We start from the raw sequence: 18,066 nt of genomic DNA on the forward strand, positions 1-18,066 counted from the left end.
GGGCCTATATTAGAAATGAAACAATATAACACATATTATAAAACTTATATTATGTGTTATAACATTCACCGGCAAAGTTTACACAGGTGTTATTTATATTCTTTCACTCTGTCAAAGTAAGATACATCCTAAATCTTCCGTTTTTGTTTTGAAAGTTTCCTAAAGACACGATGTGAGGAAGAAGAGGGAGAAATCTACCTGGTTTCCCAAACCTGATGACTCCTACCTCTGATTTGTCCGGTTGGTTGTTTCCATTATGAATTAAACACCTTTTAACAATACTGTGCAAAAGTTTTAGACCAACCCATATATTTTTTTATATTATTTCTCTGATTTCCCTTCAACCATTAAAATGACTAAAACTGATACTTAAATAAATCTAACATTGAACTAATCTGTATTTCTTTGTCTAAATATTTTTAATATTTCATAATATTAGCTAAAATATTACATGTAGAAATCAATTATTTTATGATGTGTTGAACACGTTGGTTATTTTCTAATAAGCCCATGATCCCATTTTGCACTACTGCTTTTGTTATCTATTAAATAGATATTTATTTGACTAATTATTTCTGACCAATTTCTCTATATTTGTCCTAAAACAAGGCTGGCTGTCTTAAATATTTTAAAGAGGTTTTTGTTTCCAATGTTTTCTGGTATTTTGAAATCTTTGGGTATTTTTTTAAACAAATGTGAATTTGTTTAAAATTTGAAGTTTGCTTTAAAGCCATGATTAATGCACGCAGTTTGAGATTTTGAAATCCAGGGAAAATGCAGGAAAAAGCTGAAATGTTGTGCAGCTACTAATGCTTGATGAGTTTTTCTAGAATTACAAGATCAAATGTACTTTCACTACTTTTCCTGATCTGGAAGCTGTAAATTAGGTCTAATTTACTGTTTTCTGTTATATTTATAATTTACAAAGGATCCTTTTTTGCAGTTTGTTTTAGAAAGTTTAGTATAATACGTACCATAACGCAGTTTTGCAGACAGAACCCAGAAACAAACCTTAAAATCCCATCGGCTGCAGCTTAACAAGCTCAGAGCTTCGCAGGAACATGAGATTCGGTTCCAACTGAGATCCTCCTGAATTCAGGTCAATGAAATGTATGAGGCTGGGAAACGTAGAGAAAGCTCTAATAACAACAAGTGGGGGAAAATCCACTCTAGATTACTTTCACTTTATTTCAGTACATGTTACTCATACAAAATAATCTGTACAAAGGCTAAAATAGGTCAGAGTTTTGCATAGAAACAACAGCGATCTAAAACGACAAAACAAAACTGAGGGTGGAATGGCACAAAACATGCATTCTCTTTTACTCTCGCTAACACACACACACACACCCACCCACACACACTTCTGATGACATTAGGTTAAAAAGGGGGATCTGTGGAAAAGATGCTGCCGCTCATTCCGTCCTGTTAAAGTGCGAGACAAATTGCCAGTAGTTTGGACTTTCATCACCTCCTTTTTCTTCTCTATAAAGACCCTCAGAGCTCAACCTGCCGACTGCTGTTAGCTCATCTTTAGGAGAGCTCCAGGATTACCAGGAAGAAGCCGCTCTGAGGCAGGGATGCCTCTCTTTCATTAAACACTTCATGAGATCTGGACTGGCAAATTCCTCTCACCCTCCCCACCCCATAAAACCTGAATCAGTGTTTACATGTGGCCTATATAATTGACAGCAACATATAAATGAGAATAAATCAGAAGCAATGAGTCATTAAACATGAAAGGCAATGACTGTGCGCCATCTTGGGATTTAGTGACACACTTTCCTTTATTTAAAAAATAGTTGATTTGGAGAGAAAAGAGCAGGTAAGTGCACCACCTCGGATAGAGTAGCTTTGTAGCAGGAAGTCACAGGACGATGATGGCAGGCATCAGACGCCGCTGCCGAGCAGAGCACAACAACAAACACGCCGTTTCTGCAGTAGAGCATCATTTCCACCGCTCAAAGATTCGGCTTCAGCTCAGGAGACGGATTCAGAGCAGATTACACAAAATAATACGCCGAAAGGAGGTAAAAAAATTAAGTGATTCAAATAAAAAGAAACTGCTCCAAGTCCCTCAGAGCTACACAAAACCCGGATCGCTGCAATGCATTTAGTCCTCAGCATCTCTGTGACTTACTGAAGGATGAGAAAGAATATTTTATGCTTCTTATAAAATGAAAAAAAAAGTTTTTACTACAAGATCAAAATCCAGTCAAACAAGACATGAAAAGCTTACTGATAAAAACATAAATTTACATAAAATTTACACTGCAAGTGGAGGAAGAACAGCAAACAAGGAAAACAGACATGAACAGTACAAGAAGATATGTCTAAGTAAGCATGAAAGCACATAGTTTGTTAGAAAATTGAGCTGTCAGTGTAAATATATTCATTTGTGTTGAAGCAAACACTTGCATCAGTTGTAAGATGAGAATATATTTCTGTATATACACGTGGGGCTGGTACATTAGAGTGACATGAGCAGTTAAGCTGCACATCCTCATTTATTTCAAACTAGAAGTGGAACCTGCCAGCCGTGAGGTCATTAACTATATGACCAAAGTATTCGCTCAGCTGTCCGAGTCGTTGGATTCAGCTGCAACAGGAGCATCAAATCCAGCATTTGGGAAGGTAGACTGTGTCTAGAAACATCTGTGAAAAAATTTATATTCCACGTCAACTGTTAGTGGTAGCAAAGTGGAAACAGCTGGAAATTACAGCCACAAAGTAGTAGACTGTAAAATCACAGCAAATTTCAATGCTCAATTACGATTACGTTAATTTTTTGCGTGGTCATTGATTCTGATGATTAGATCAGATTCCTGTATGAACGGTTTTCAACATCAAAGCGACTCACACGCACAGCAGAACGTAGAGGTGACACAGCAGCGCTCCGTTTATGGACCCACTTTAATGTAACTGAGTCAAAATCATAAGATGAGGAAAAGGAAGAATTTAGCCCACGACTGCAGCTTCTGACCCGGTTCTGTTTGGATGTAGAGTCAGACCAGAACTGATGGGATTGGGATTTGTTACACTTCACTGACACACACACACACACACACTTCTTTCATAATTTTATAATTACAATTTTCAGCCATTGTTTACGGCATCTCCTGGTGCAGAACTGACGGATGTTTCAGGTAAAAGTCGGATAAAACATGAAAATTCAGACCAACGATGTCAAAATCATTTTCAGTTTGGATAAGAAACAACTTGACCAGTTGAGTCGATGTATTGATAAAACCCATTAACAAACTGTTGAAATATGAATAAACAGCTGTCTCTGCATTGATAAGTAAAATGAAATAATAGTGAACATCTTTTCACATTGATGTAATTTGGTTGCGTTAATAAAAACTGAGATAAAAACTGCTTTACTTTGACTCATAAAACGATATTTAAGCACACAACGTATTTTGAAGGTCCTATTCATGCGGCCCTCTTTTGGCCCCTGCACCTTCAGTTTGACACAAGGTGTCGAAGATTTGAAAACAATCAGATATGTTACACACATGGATGTGGAACAAAACTGATGTTTTAGGGTGGTGAAACCAAAGTGAGCCGTTCAGACTGGCGAGAAAAAGTCGGGAGAATGGCCAAGAATTTCCATGGCTGCACAGTGTGGGCTGCCATCATATATGAATTTATATAAACTCTACATCTCTCAGATGAAGGTAGACCAGAGAATACTGCTGGTAATGCAGTGTGTTTGCTAAATTTTCCCTCCATTCATTCTGAATCGATGTGCTTGTTCCAGTATTAAGACAAAAAAAGGCATTTTTGCACCTTGTAGAGAAGCGCTGCCAAGACTAATCCCCTGTGGAAAAAATGAATTAAAGGTGTCATCTGCGTACAATGAGAGTCAGTGGAGCGTCTGTCACAAACAGAAACAACAAAAACAGTAGAAAACGAACATTAAAACAGCAACAAACAACATACAAAAATAACATCACTGGACAGCTTTTGTTAAAATGTCATTTGGCCCTACGTTCTAAAAAACGCACAGATGAGCCCAAACTAAGCGACGGTGGCAGGGTTGAAGCAGAGTTCACACTCAGAGTCTCTGTATATTCGGATGACTCAGCGGCGAAGCGTTACAGAGTCTGCAGGCTTTGAACGTCACATTTGGAGAATTTTTATCCTCTACACCCTGCTTCCTTGTGTTTCCTATTTAACGTGAGTACAGTGAAATATTCACCTAGATTTTTTGTGAGGTGTACAGTGCAGCCTCACTGTAGCTGAGACAGTAACACTGATTCCTCCTGTAACTGTGACCCTCCTCAGTTTCCCTCTGCTGCTGCTTTCCACAGAGCTGAGCTGCTTCTCTGCAGCGTCTCAGTGTGGAGCCAGGCGTCTGCAGAGCCAGGCGGTAAATAAGGGAGAAAACAGTCGTGTGGAGTTTGTGGAGGCAGCCAAGCTGTGGGGGCTAAGAGAGGAGCAACCAGTCGTGCATGCAGTGTGCAACAGCAGCTGTCATGTTAACCCCATGGACACGACAAGAAGAGACGCAGAATATCTCAGGCTGCACAGAGCGCTCTAAATCTGCAGAACAAACCGGGAACCACATGTTGCACAAATATACAGAGTTCTACAGAAGAGAAACACGACCACTGAAAAAAATTAATTCTGATTTTTTTTCTCAGAATTGTGACTTTAATTTCAGAATTCTCAGAGATTAATACAATTCAGGAAAATAATGGAGAGAATAAAGTCATAATGCTGAGATTAAAATAAGTATTTTTTTCCCATGGCCCTAATCCTTTTCTGTAGAGTTCAAGTGATGCAAAATGCAAAAATTGTAACTAAATTTGAATTACAGTCACTTTAATACTTTGTTCAGGCTGTGAAAGCAGCAGCTGCTTCCAGAGTGGTCCTGTTGGACAGGTGGAAATCAGGCTTGTGAGGGAGGTTAGAAATGTGATTTATTCAGTGGGATGCACGTCAGGTGTCCAGAGCCTTTATGCACTGGATGCTGCGGCTTTAACTGAGTAATTTCAGTGAATTAAACAGAAACAGAACGGCACCAATCAGGCGACAGCGCTGTCTCGACCTCATTCTGCCTAGCTAGCGTACGCTGCGAACAATACCGCTGGGTAGCTTTCTAAACAAACAGAGCCACTAACTAATCATAGACACAATGATGTGTCACAAAATAATAATAAAAAAGGGCTGCAGCAGCAGAAAACCACAAAGACAGAGGCTGGAAAAGTAGAGAAGGAGTGAGCCTGGAAAATCAACGGACATTTCTTCTGTTTTATTTTATTTTTGCAGAACTTTTCCAGTTACTGTGTAAATATTGGCCAGGTGATGTATTTCAGCTGAATTTTAATTTTCATGAGTCTTTGTCTCTCCAGGTGATGAATTTTAAGTGAAATAAAGTAATCTGTGTCCCTTCTGGGTTTTTGAATCAAGTAATTTGATTCAAATACAGACTTTAATCGCTAAAAAATTCATTAGAATAAAAATTTAAATAAAAAAAAAATAAAACTAATTAGTATTAGTTGCTGTGTGAAAAAATATTTTGCATATAATATTTTAATGACATTCTTTAAGAAAACACAACCTAAAGGGACGCCGGGTTAATAGGACATATGCTCTTTTCTCACTTCCTGCTGCTCATATCTCATCATTTGTGCTTAATCTGCAGTCAGATCTGCTCCAGTTTGCACCTAATCAACCGTCTCTGATTAAAGCTGACCTGTTTCACTTTGTGTGGACGCGCTGCAGCGTAGCATCGTTCTCTGTAAACCGAGCATCCTCACTGTAAATAAAGCCATAAATCTCTCAGGTTTTTTCTTTCTGCAACTTGTCTCTTAATTTGCTGTTTCTTTTTCATCGTTGTAGATGTCAAAACAATTTCCCCCGGAGACGTCACAAAAACTGAATAACCTAAGCCTGACAGCCGCAGCTAAACCGATCCCCATCCAATAAAGGTAGCTCTTCACACCTCTTTATACCTCCTGAGATAAACTGGGGGGCATTCTCTCCAAGCCACCAGCAGATGAAGAGCATTTTTGGTCTGCGGGAGGCAGACTGATGCCCAGGCTTCCTGCGGTGCGTCAGTGCGTAAACAGACGTGTCCTACAGGGTTTGTGTTGCTATATCTATCTGCCTTGGCTTTGATCCCAGCCCCCTTCCCCCACCAATTCCTCTTTAGGCTGCATGAAAAGTAAGCTTACATGAAATATGTGAAGTTGCAAACCAGAGGTGTGACTGAATAATGAGCAGGAATGTCAAACTCACTGCTTCCTGAAATGTGGGAAGAGAATCAGGGTGTAAACAGAAAAAAATGGAGGCAGGGTTGAGTTGACTGAATGGATGAGAGCTGGAGGAGAAAACTGCTAACCTCCTCCTGCCAGCACAATTGATGGCTGCAGCAGTGAGAAAACATGTCTGCCGTTAGCCTTTCCTCTCTGATTCTAGGTTTTACCTCCTCTGAGTGATCAAACAGACACAGAGATAAACACACAAACACTTCGTCTAAAAAAACCAACAGACTTTATCACCCGGATCCCTTCGTGGCGCGCTAACAAACAGCTTAACACTGTGAATGTTGCCTCACAGGGGAATTTGAACACAGCAATGCGTGTTCAAGGACAGATTTATGAATTAAAGTTTATTACCCAGCGGATTTTGCAGAATTTGATGGCAAATAAATCCACTGATAATTCCTCACGCTCACATGATGTTCTTCCAACACTTTCCCTTTTCCCTAATCTCTCCAGCGCAGTAAAAAAAAAAAAGGATCATGGATTACAACAAAAACCACTGACATGTCTGTGCCCCTTCACGTCAAACCCGAGCTGACACGCAGCGCATCTACCAGGTCGCCATTCAACATTCTGCAGGAGCGCTGAGCGTTTGAATAAAAAACAAATCTGAGAAATTTAAAACTAAAGTTTCAGAGACATGTAAGTCAGAGAAGTAAAAAACTAGCATGCCGTATTGGGTCTTTATCCATTTACAAGGGAAAACGTGGAGCTTTGTGTTGATCAACATGAAAAAACCTCCAGGAAGGAGAAAAGTTTCAGTTTCTATTTCATGGGTTTTCTTCACCTTGAAGATGCTGTATGGGCTTCAGTTCAGTCTTCATTGTCTCAAAATCCAACTTTCCTTCCAGCAAATTGTTAGTCCAAGAAAAATGATCAAGAAGATGAGAAAAAACAAAGTATATTTCATTCAGAACCAATGTTATTCTCTTGCGTGCCAAAAGTAGGTGTCCCTTCAGTTCCAGTTGTGTTACTCTTTGGCAAAATGAATGAGAGGAGGAGAGAGCAGGAAAGGTGCAGGAACGCAGCTGGAATCTGTACAGGCCAGGAAGGAGCACAGGATGCTTTACACAAGTGGTGAAGTGAGACGGAAAGCATGGATGTTGGAATCAGAGTCTCTTCCCAGCAGGCAGTGGGGCTCCTCTGCCCAGGTTAGGCGTCGTACTTCTTCCCTGTTCTGTGGATGTGATGGAAGAGCGTCATGGAGAACGCCATGCCCAACAGCTGCAAGAGAACAAGAGGGAAACGGAAACAAGTCACTTCCTGTAGGTTTCAAAGATGAAAACAGATGTTCACTTACACTGATAAAAACACAAATGTTTTTCATAATGTCTGACATTATTTCAGACAGTGGTGGGAACACTAGAGGATCAATAATTAACTAATTATCTCCATAATCCCCAGATGTTTAATTCTAGACATCTGATAATGGAGATCCACTTGAGATGCATTGTAAGGTCACACCTTGAACACCTTGAAGAGAAACCAGCCAAGATTTCAGGAACAAACTGTTGACCTCCAAATGTCTGGTTCAACTTTGGGTCCAAATCACAAATAACTGAAGGTTCATCTGTTTCAATCACTAAATGCAAACATCATAGGAACCAAACAGAAATATTACATGGGGAAGACGTCCAGACAGTCACTGGTACGGTTCCCAATGAAAATAAGAAATCAAAGCTCATTGCTAAAGAAGCTGGCTGTTTACAGAATAATGTGTCTAAGGACATCCATGGAAAGTTGAGTGGAAGGAAAATCTGTGGTAGGAAAAGCCATTATAGCAGTCACTACTAAGAACCACAGGCTGATCCGCACGTGTTCGTCACACTGATGCAGGAATTCATCCAACAGGAGCCCAGACCAGAATCCTCTACCGAACCGGGTCATTATGTTCAGTAGGTCAACATTCAGTTCTTCTGATGTAATATTCCAAATTACTGAGAAACTCAACTTTGTTTTTAGTCAGAATCAATTAAATGAACTGAAGTATTAGATTTTGATATTCCATTCTGTGGTTAATGAATATAAAACAGGTGAGCTTCTGTTGAGCAGAATTTGTTTTTCCTGGGTTGAACCTGAAGTGATCTGTGTGTGATCTGTGTGTCCTCTGTGTGTGATCTGTGTCCTCTGTGTGTGATCTGTGTGTCCTCTGTTTGTGATCTGTGTGTGATCTGTGTGTGATCTGTGTGTCCTCTGTGTGTGATCTGTTTTGTGCCATTTTCCCTCCCGTCCCGCCGTGAAGGACGAACTCAGTTCAGCCCTCAGATGTGAGCTCTGGATTTTGTGATGGAGAACAGAACGTACAGCGTGCACAAGCATCAAGTCAATGAATCAAATGCAGATGCCACTGAATCAAAGTCTGCAGCCATCTCTTTGAAGTTTCCATTAGCCCTGATTCTTTACATCAAACGCAGCCACAAGGCCGATCCTAAAGCCATTATCCTGAAAAGTTTGGGTGACAAGGAAAACAGAGTTTATGGATAGATTTTTTTGAAAAACAAATTTGGTTTTTAATAGGGGAATTCCTCGTTAGTCTGAGTTTAACTGAATGTTCTTTGGTTAGCATAAACTGCAGCTAAAAACTATAAAAAATAAAACGTAAGGCAGCAAATAATCTAAATATCTAGAGGTCATTCTGCTATTTTTTCTGTTTTGTATTTTTGCAAAATGACTTCAAACTGATGGTTTGAAGTCATTTTCTATAAAGTGAATGTGGTGATGTCTTCTCACTAAATGATATCTGTCAGTGGGCGACTGTTTTAGATTGAATGTGAGTCATAATCTTAGATCCTGCCCACTCCTCTTATCATCCACACTGAGGCGGGCAGCTGATGTGACTCTCCTCACTAGAGTTTAGGCATAAAGACAGAAAACATGCAAAAGAAAAAACCTTCCTGTTGACACACATGTGGAGTAAAGACAGGATTTTATAGAACATAGAAGCTTTCCAAACAACAAACATTTACGCTCTTATGATCCGTCAGCCATGGAGACGTTTTCTCCGCTCTCTCCTCCTTTCAGAGTCACTGAGCTACTTTAACCATTTAGACATCAAAACAATCAACTCTTTTGGGAAATCTCTCATAAAACCTCATAAAAAATCTCATAAAAATTATGATTCTTGAAATATTTACCTGTTTCAATTTTTTTTCCCCCAACAGGAAATGGGAAACCTTTCAAACCACTGAGCCGCTCTGAGCTCATTGAGGGCTAATTACAGCCCCTCACTGTTAGCTAGAAACATCATTTAAACATTGATATTTTACCAAATACTTCAGCTCCTCAACGTGTTTCACTGTTTTTATCAAACCAGTTTCATTGGCTTTTTCCTGAATAAAGATGATGACGTCTCCCTGTCATCCATCCATCCATCCATCCATCCATCCATCCATCCATCCATCCATCCATCCATCCATCCATCCATCCATCCATCCCCTACCCCCCAGCTAGCTGCAGCCGTTCATGCATGGTTGTTTGTCCTGTGTGTCTCTGTGATAGATTGGACCTGTCAGGGCTCAACGTGTTACTCAGTGAGAAATAGGTTAAAGTCCCAGGTGTAACGATGGCTGTTAGGTTTCTCTACTTGAATCGGATTCAACCAGAAGAATGCTCATCAGAATGGCAAAAAAAATGGGAATAGGGTGTAATGTTAAATCCTCAGAAGGAAATGTATAATCAGTGAAGGCCTGCCGACTGGTCTGTGAAATTTGAGCCTGATTACCGTTTTGTACTTTGACACCAACTTTGCTAATTAATTAAATAGATTTTTATGCATATAAAATTTTAACGCAATTGATCGTTTTTTGTTGTTTTTTTACATGCAGAAGCCCCAAGCTGGAGCCTTTGTCCTGGAGCATCTATGGTGCGCCTGCACAAGCGACATCAACAGACGGCAGCGACTGGCCACAAAGCTGCTTCTCTAACCTCACTGGGTTCATTTCTGCTTCAAAACGAGATGTGATGGACACTGGAAAAGACTAATGTTGTGTTCAAGTTGTGCCAAAGGAGTTAGCCTATCAGAAGCTATTCAAGCCCAAACTAGCATCTCAATGCTAAACATGTAGCAGCTAACGCTAATGTCAGTGTCCATCATCTACATTTCTAAAGACACTGAATGAATGATCAGGTTCCTGAAACATCGAAAGCTGAATAACACTTTGCCCCAATTTAATGGTTGAAGAATCTGAATACCAGATTGAAAACAATAAACATATTTTTTTGTTGAACTCATATGTCTATTTATTCAATAACTTAGCAGTAAAAAGAGTTTTAGGCTTGAAAATTCATTTTGTGTATATACATTTTTTTGATTAAATGCAATTAATTAATTACAGACTTGATTAAAAAGTTCCAAGACTACATAAAGAGCTGCAGTTATTTATTTACATGTTGATTAGAAATGAAGGAACCTGAAGCGCTGCTCCTGTTAGCTTCTACAGAAATGAATCAAACACCTTTTAGCAAAGTTGGAAAGTAAAATCTTTTTGTCATTTTGGAGGAAGACAAACACCCAAGTTTCTTTCAGACTGAGTCTGCATCTTCTATAAATATTTCAAAACTACATCCAAGTGCCTCCGGCCAGTTTTACATTTCCTTGTCATGTTGTCCACTTTGGTTTGGATGAGCCAATCTGTACTCGACATCTGCTTCCTGACTCTTCCTACCGACACTGAATCAGAGGAGTGGGTGGGTTAAAACTAGGCTTCAACCTTCAGGAAAACGTTCTTCATTTGTTAGCACTGACGGGCTGAATATATGAAATAACTGTAAACATGTCAGAATAATTGCAGTGAGGTCAGATATATTGCATGTTTTTTGTCTTGAAGTGGTTATTAGCTTCATTTCAGAGAAATGAGGTGAAAGACGTGTTAGGAGCATAAAAACAAGGCCAGTTGTGAATTCCCTGGACTCATTCAGCCTTGCCAGCGTATAGTCTTTTCAGTTCAATTTATATTAAAAGCAGATGCTAAGCACTTGTCTTAATTTATACAGGATTGACCGAGATGGTGCTGAAGGAGAAGGTTCTTTGTTCCTGGATGAGAACTGCGTTCATTTAAAAAGCTACCGACAAACCTCTCAACCCCGGCGCTTTGTTTTCCACTTCGCCTAATACCTTCAGAGGCAAAGAAGTCATCAAAATGATAGTAATTTTCTTTGAAATCTTGAGTTCCTGAAAGGTCTGATGGACGTAATCGCGGTGACTCAGAATTTTAGCTTTGCATCTGCTTCTCTGTGACTAAAACATTTTTGAAGGCAAATTCAGCAAATATTTGTATTATAAGCAAATGTCAAAACTGTTCAAGCATATGAGCACTGGATGCACCGCCTGAAGGTTAATGTTGACAACAACACGTACTAATTGCTAAAATACAGCACAGATTGTATGGGATCACATGGTAAGTGCCTTTTCTAATGGGTGGCATCAATCAAATTAGTTAAAGAGGCTTACAGCCCTCCAAAGAGCTCCTCTTAGCAACAGCTCCGATTTACAAACATGTCATAAGCAGAACATTTCTGTGAACAACCAGGACAATTACAATTTATACCAGGCAGATGCAGCAGGTCGCTTCCAATGCATGTTCATGAGGAAATTTGAATGCAAATGAAATTTCAGGACAAGCAGGCGCTATTTGTTTTGTCCTTGACACTGAAGAGGTAAAGTGAGAAGAATAAAGTCTAAACAGTGCTGAGCTGAAGTGGAAGTTTCATAGTTTTGATAAAACACTACAACCCAATAATTACAACCCAGTTGTTGGCCTAGAGAGGAGAGTAATAATGAGCCTTAGCGAAGTGCTAACTGTACAGGCTGCAGTAACACATCTGATCCTGTGGAGGGCGACATACTCTGACACACTGAGTCAGTCACATGTGGTTGAATTTAGTGGCTTAGCTTCTGCTAAAGGTCATAGCGCTTTAGCATTAGCATTAGCGTAACTAACTTTTTAGCTAGCGGTTCAGATCACTGCTTATGTGAGTCTGAGTTTGGATTTGATGGGTGAGTTCTCCCAGAACAAAGAGCGTTTAAGCAATCCTGACTTTACCTCTTCACTTCTGCTTGCAGCAACTTTTAACATGATCTCTTTTTAAATGAATAATTGTGGAGTTTTCATGCCAGCTGGTTGTGATTGTGTATGGCAGGCTGTGCTACAAATTAGTCCACAAGGTATAGAATACCTTAACCTCAACCTAAAAGTTCAAGCACAAACGTCCCCTAAGGACATTAACTATGTGCATAATCTTCCAGAAGTCAACAAAAAGCTTTAATGGGGAGGTCACCTTGCTCTAAATGAACCATGGATTCAAGGATTAGGAGACTTGCCTTGAGCACAGTAACAGACGTATTAAGGAGAGAAGAGGAGATAAAACAAGATCCACTGAAAACAAGCAACAAAACAGAGGAAGGATGCAGCAGTACCAGGAGAGACAGATGTGCAAATAGTAATAATCGTAGTAAGAAGAGCCGGCTCCATTGAGGCTGTGCCGCAGCGTGAGCCTTGAAGGCTGTAATAATGAACAGAAAGCTGAGTTACTGTCAGAAATGTTGGGGTAGGTGGCAGAGATTAAATGGATTTAGCAGAAAAAAGTGCTGCACAGAAGCTTCCCCAGAGCAGAGATCACATGGACAGAGGTGTGAATCTACAAAGTCCAGCCAGTATGAAGAGTTTAGTTCAAGACGGTCAAAACAGAACGACGACATGTGAAACGTTACGGTTCTGTCAGAGTTCTGGACATTTAGAGGCAAATGGAGCAGAATGAGCTGTTTAAACTGGACACCAAAGTTCTGATTATGAATTTGTTTTATATTCCTGCTTGTCTAGTTATTTGTCAATTGTTGATCTGAAAGATTTAAATGCAACAAGAATAAAACAGAAGAAATCTGAGAGGGGCAAATATTTGTTATGTCCCTGAACTCAGAGAAAATATAAATTAATCATAAGCAAAATTAAATCAAAACTTTACTAATGGTGGTCAAACTGCAGGGAAATGTGGAGATGAAACAATGTTAAGGCAGTCAATAACTTTTTGGTTTTATTGGTCCATAAACAGGCCCATTAACCAACTTATATTAAGTACTGAACTCATTTACTTATCGTTTTATTGGCCATGTGGCCGTCAGTAAAGCAGAAATACATGATGGAGGGTCATTTGGCTAAAGCCATTTCTTGAATAGCCATTTCAATATAATTCAATTGATCCCTTCATTCTACAACCTACAGCATTTCAGAAGGAGTGAAAAACTTTCAGATTTCTTTTTTTGTCACACTTAAGAGTTTCAGAACATCCAACCAACTTAAATATTAGTCCAAGAGAATACAAGTAAATACAAAATGCAGCTTTTAAATGAAGGTGTTTATTATTAAAGGGTAAAAAATCTTAATCTATATGTTGCTGTAAATAAATTAAACAAATAAGTTAAACAAGTAAATTCAATTCGGGCTGATTTAAATAAAAAAAATCAGTTTATGGAAATAAATAAACTCAACTTCATTTATCTAAATAAATAAATAAATATAGTTTATTTATACAAAACTGAATAAATAACCAACTCAAAAATAAAATAAATTCAACTCTGTTTAAAATGAAATACATACATTCATATAAGATATGTGAAATCTGTAACTAACTTAAAATAAATACAATTATTTATTAAAAAACAAATTTATCTAAATAAATAAATGCATTCCATTCATTAATATAAATTGAATAAGTAACTAACTAACTAAAAGAATGTATTTACATAAATAGTGTAATGATAAAAAACACTGTTGAACATTAAAAGCCAAGTTTGATGCTGCAGTAATTAGATGTGAAATGAATTCAGTCCCATCAGAATCAAAGCTCCCGTTTCTCCCTGATGCCTGCAGGACGTTAGACGCTCTGCTCTCACCTCCGCCTGCAGCCAGGAGTGGAAAGGTTTCCTCAAACATCTTGCTGACTCTTGTATGTCGGCCACATCGATCATTGGAAGAGTTGATTTGCACGAGTCGATGGAGTCTCGCACGACTAAATCCTGATTAGGTTCGTCTTTGCTTTGAGGAGACTCAATTACTGAGTCACCAGCACATTTTTGGATGCGACCCAGCTTGACGTCGTTAACAACTTTTCTTATTTAAAACAAACAAATAAAGGGAGAAAAAACCTGTTATCCTTCGATTTAAGAGAGCAATCTGTGCGCTAGCTTCCTGGTTTATCAGTAGATCTCAGGGGACGGGGGGTCAGTCAGTCTGATATGTTGTTTGGGGCATTTAAAGATTTAAACTGCAGGATTTTAGAATCAATACAAAACCTAACGGGGAGCAGGAGAGGCTGATGGGATGATGTCTCTTCGTCTCAGTAAGTGAAGCAGAAGCTGAATTTTCCATGTCAATAACTAAATGATGTGTTGATATTATATGAAGATGTGAAGCAGAAGATGATGCTTAATAAGGTGGAGCATCAAAACTAAAGTTTGCGTCGGCAATTCAGCAGATTTTTAATGTTGAGACGAATCAACAGAGTAAAAGACGTTTGAGCTTCTCATCACAGGAACTGGAAAAATGGTTGTGGAGATCTGTGAGCACATTAGAGCAGGAGCAGAGGAATCACCTGATTCTGCAGGCTGCAGGTTATTAGCCACCTTAACAGGTGATTCATCTTTACTTGAAGTGCTCTGTGACAGACTGGAAGCAGCTTAAACTGCTGCTATCACTCTTATTACCTCAGCATCAACACATTTCTCTTGAAATACAGTTTGTAAATTATTCAGTCAAGGTGCCTGCATTCAGTTTGGTTAGAGCTATTTAAGCATCAGCATATTAAAAGTGCTCAGTAAAAAGACAGAAAAGTGCAGAGAAATGGTCACATAAAATAACTCCAGCTGCCGGCGGGGATGACTACAGGATGAGGAAGGACTAAATCAAGGTGCAAACTGGGATCTCTGATTGTGAAAAGGGGAATAAACCAGAACTGGGCCAAAGTGGCAGAAATTACACACAAAACTCAGGCTGGAACAAATATCCTCATCATTTCCCTTTTAAATTAATAACATTTTTCTCTATGCAGAAAAAAAAGAAAAAAGGAGCAGCTGTTGTGGACTTTTTCCATCTCCTGATAGACTTTTGGTTTTATTTCACACCAAACTATCATAAAGACACATAACTGGATGCGTCTCTCATTTAGATACATTCAGGGCGCGTTCAGACCAGCCCAGTTTAATCCGCTTTAATTCAACTCCAATCTGTTTGCCTAGAAAGTCCAGTTCATCTGGGGAGGTGTGAATGCATAATTGGACTTTGATACGGACCAAAAAATGAATTCTGGTCCTAAGAACCCCAGTCTCGGTTCGGCTGACCTGAACTCTGCCGTTCGGATGCATATCTAAACGGCAGCAGAACGGTGACTGCTCCAGAAACAGGAAGTGGACTAAAGCGCAAGGCATTCTGGTAAATACAACCAAAACACACATGCTAGGCTAGCGCTAGCAGAAGAAATGGCTCGTGGTCTTTCACCAAAGACAAAAATGTTGCAATTATGGTTTCCAATCAAACCGATTCTACCGGCTATAAGGTGTGAAAACACCTTTAATCTCCACAAACTCAGTTCCCAGATTAATAATGTTTTGGAACATCACGCTCCAAAACAAACTAAAGTTCCTGTTTTAGGGAGTGAAAGTGGGATGGATATAAAGCAGAAGAAAAGTGACGCTTTAATCTGCAACTCTCCCTGCTTCTCTATATTCATTATCTTGGCTCTCCGAACGTCTAACAGCTCTTCCTTACCTGACTGCAGCCTCCTTGGCTCAAAGCCACGCAGCTTTGAATCTTCCAGACAGGAATAGAGAACAGAGCCGCAATATTTCTAGATGTGTGGGAGCCCAGAACGCCCACCGAGCCAAAGCTTCACAGCTTTCTCAATCGAACAAGATGGCACAGGGGGCCACTGGATGCACACTTTCTATTCTCTTTTTTTTAACATGTTGTCAGACACATGCAAAAGTATAAAAGAGCAACAGGGGAGGGAGAAAGAAATATATATATTTTGTTACACCCACCTGCACTACCAAGATGACCATGCCTATGGTTCCCAGCAGATGCTTGTTTTCACCCAGCCATTCTTCCACCTTCTCAAAACAGCCCTGCAATGCCAAAGAAAAAAATAAAAACAGGGAAAATGAGCATTTTCCAGCGTGGGAGGCGAGTCGTGTCAGAAATGTTGCAGTTTTGGGCCTCAGCTGCTCAGTCACCTGGAAAAAGTCAACCAACCAGTTAAATAAAAAGGGCATTTCATCCTCATGGATAAATATCAGATGAGGTGTCAAAACACGTGAATTTCCCCATAAGGTCAGGTTTCTATATGCAGGACTTGTGGATGAATGTGAGCAGACTGAAGGCACTCGACTCTTTCTCTGCTGTTGCCTTATTCAGAGGTGAGGGACTTCACTTCGGTTTGGGTCTTAAAGAGGTGCTTCTTGCTGAGGGGGATTGTGAAATATCAGGCAGCTGCTCCTCTGGACAGGATTACACACAAGCTTTCAGGGATGAGCTTTCCCACTGGACCACCTCATTGTCTGCCTATTCTCATTTTGGCAATTACATTACAGCTTTTAATCCTTTACTCTGGACCTGCTAACAAACCACACGCCAGACTAAATAGGAAATTAGACTTGTAATGGGTTGAGGACGTTGTGCTGCAACAACAAAAAAGCTCCGTAATGATCCAAATTCTGCAGTACAAGTGAAATGTTTAAACAGGTTTAAATGGAAATCAGCTACTATGTAATCAGTGGAGCAAGTGTGCAATAGATGGTGGATTTTATGTTGCATGTGCATCAGTTTGCATGACATGACTTAACATGAGATAAAGAGCTTAGTGAGCTTATTGTGCATCAGCAAAAACACCTCAGATGTTTTCCAGATTTGTTTTGGCTGATGTTAATGTCTGATATCATTTTTAGATGTTGTTTTTTTCATGTCGAACCTTTCTGCTGTCAGTTTGTGGTTGTTTCGTATTAATCTCAATATTATTTTGCTTTTTTTCCCTCCCTTTCTATCTGGTTGTGTTTGGAGTTTGCATCTCTGTTCTGGTTTGGACAATACAACAAGAAATGTTCTCTTTCAGGCACGTCTCATAAATTCAAACATTTATTTTAGTAATTCAACTGACAATGCAAAAGTCATGAATTGTGCAGAATGATTAGACTAAGTGATGTATTTGAATATTATAGAAGAACAACAAAAAGGATTTTTAATGAAGAAATGTTTTGTTATAGGCAACACAATCCTGGGGAAGACTGCTCACCGACTCGCTTCACAATAATGATGAGGCAAAAAGGGTTGATGGTAAATTTAGTGGAAGAAAAAAGTGAGAGAACAAGCAACAGAAATTAGCAGTCTTAAGAACGTTACGAGTTACTAAACCTCAAATCAACGTTTGTGCCGGTAAACTGTGCTACCTTTATGTTTCTGTATAAATTATTACATTTTTGTGTAAATTTGTTTAGTTCTGCAATAATTTGCCTAAAACTGCCTCAGTGCTGCCCTCTTTGGGAGAAAGACTGGCTACTGCAGCTGATTCTTCCTACTGGCAATGGCTTGACTGAACTTGGTACCGGTCCAGACTGCCGAAAAGTACCAAAAGCTGCTTTAATCACCATGGCAACACCAGCAAACTTGCCTGAGCTAACGCCAGCTGTCAAAGTGAACGTGGGACATCAGAACCACTGATAAAGATGAGCTGAAGGTCGGCCTTAAAGCAAGCTGGGCTTCCTGAACCGCAGCAGAACCACAGTGAGGCAGGAATTCAAGCAAAAGGA

General features: G+C 39.5%; 1 protein-coding gene across 2 annotated transcripts in view; it reads right to left on the reverse strand.

The window, feature by feature from the left end:
- Window positions 1–5,247: 5,247 nt before the first annotated feature.
- tspan9a (tetraspanin 9a) overlaps window positions 5,248–18,066 on the reverse strand; it is a 99,555-nt gene continuing 86,736 nt past the window's right edge. Inside the window, exons 6-7 of one of the 2 annotated variants that reach the window (XM_015051083.1) lie at window positions 16,306–16,389; window positions 5,248–7,499 (exon numbers count right to left, since the gene is read on the reverse strand). In XM_015051083.1, coding sequence (XP_014906569.1) covers window positions 7,428–7,499; window positions 16,306–16,389 — 156 coding nt within the window. In that variant the 3' untranslated portion in view covers window positions 5,248–7,427. Of the gene's footprint in view, window positions 7,500–13,996; window positions 14,827–16,305; window positions 16,390–18,066 lie in introns of those variants that run through there. The other variant, XM_015051077.1, reaches the window with a different exon arrangement.

Source organism: Poecilia latipinna, unplaced genomic scaffold (assembly GCF_001443285.1).
Source record: "Poecilia latipinna isolate Pla-1442-1.1 unplaced genomic scaffold, P_latipinna-1.0 Scaffold50, whole genome shotgun sequence".
In the NCBI taxonomy this organism is placed as follows: domain Eukaryota; kingdom Metazoa; phylum Chordata; class Actinopteri; order Cyprinodontiformes; family Poeciliidae; genus Poecilia; species Poecilia latipinna.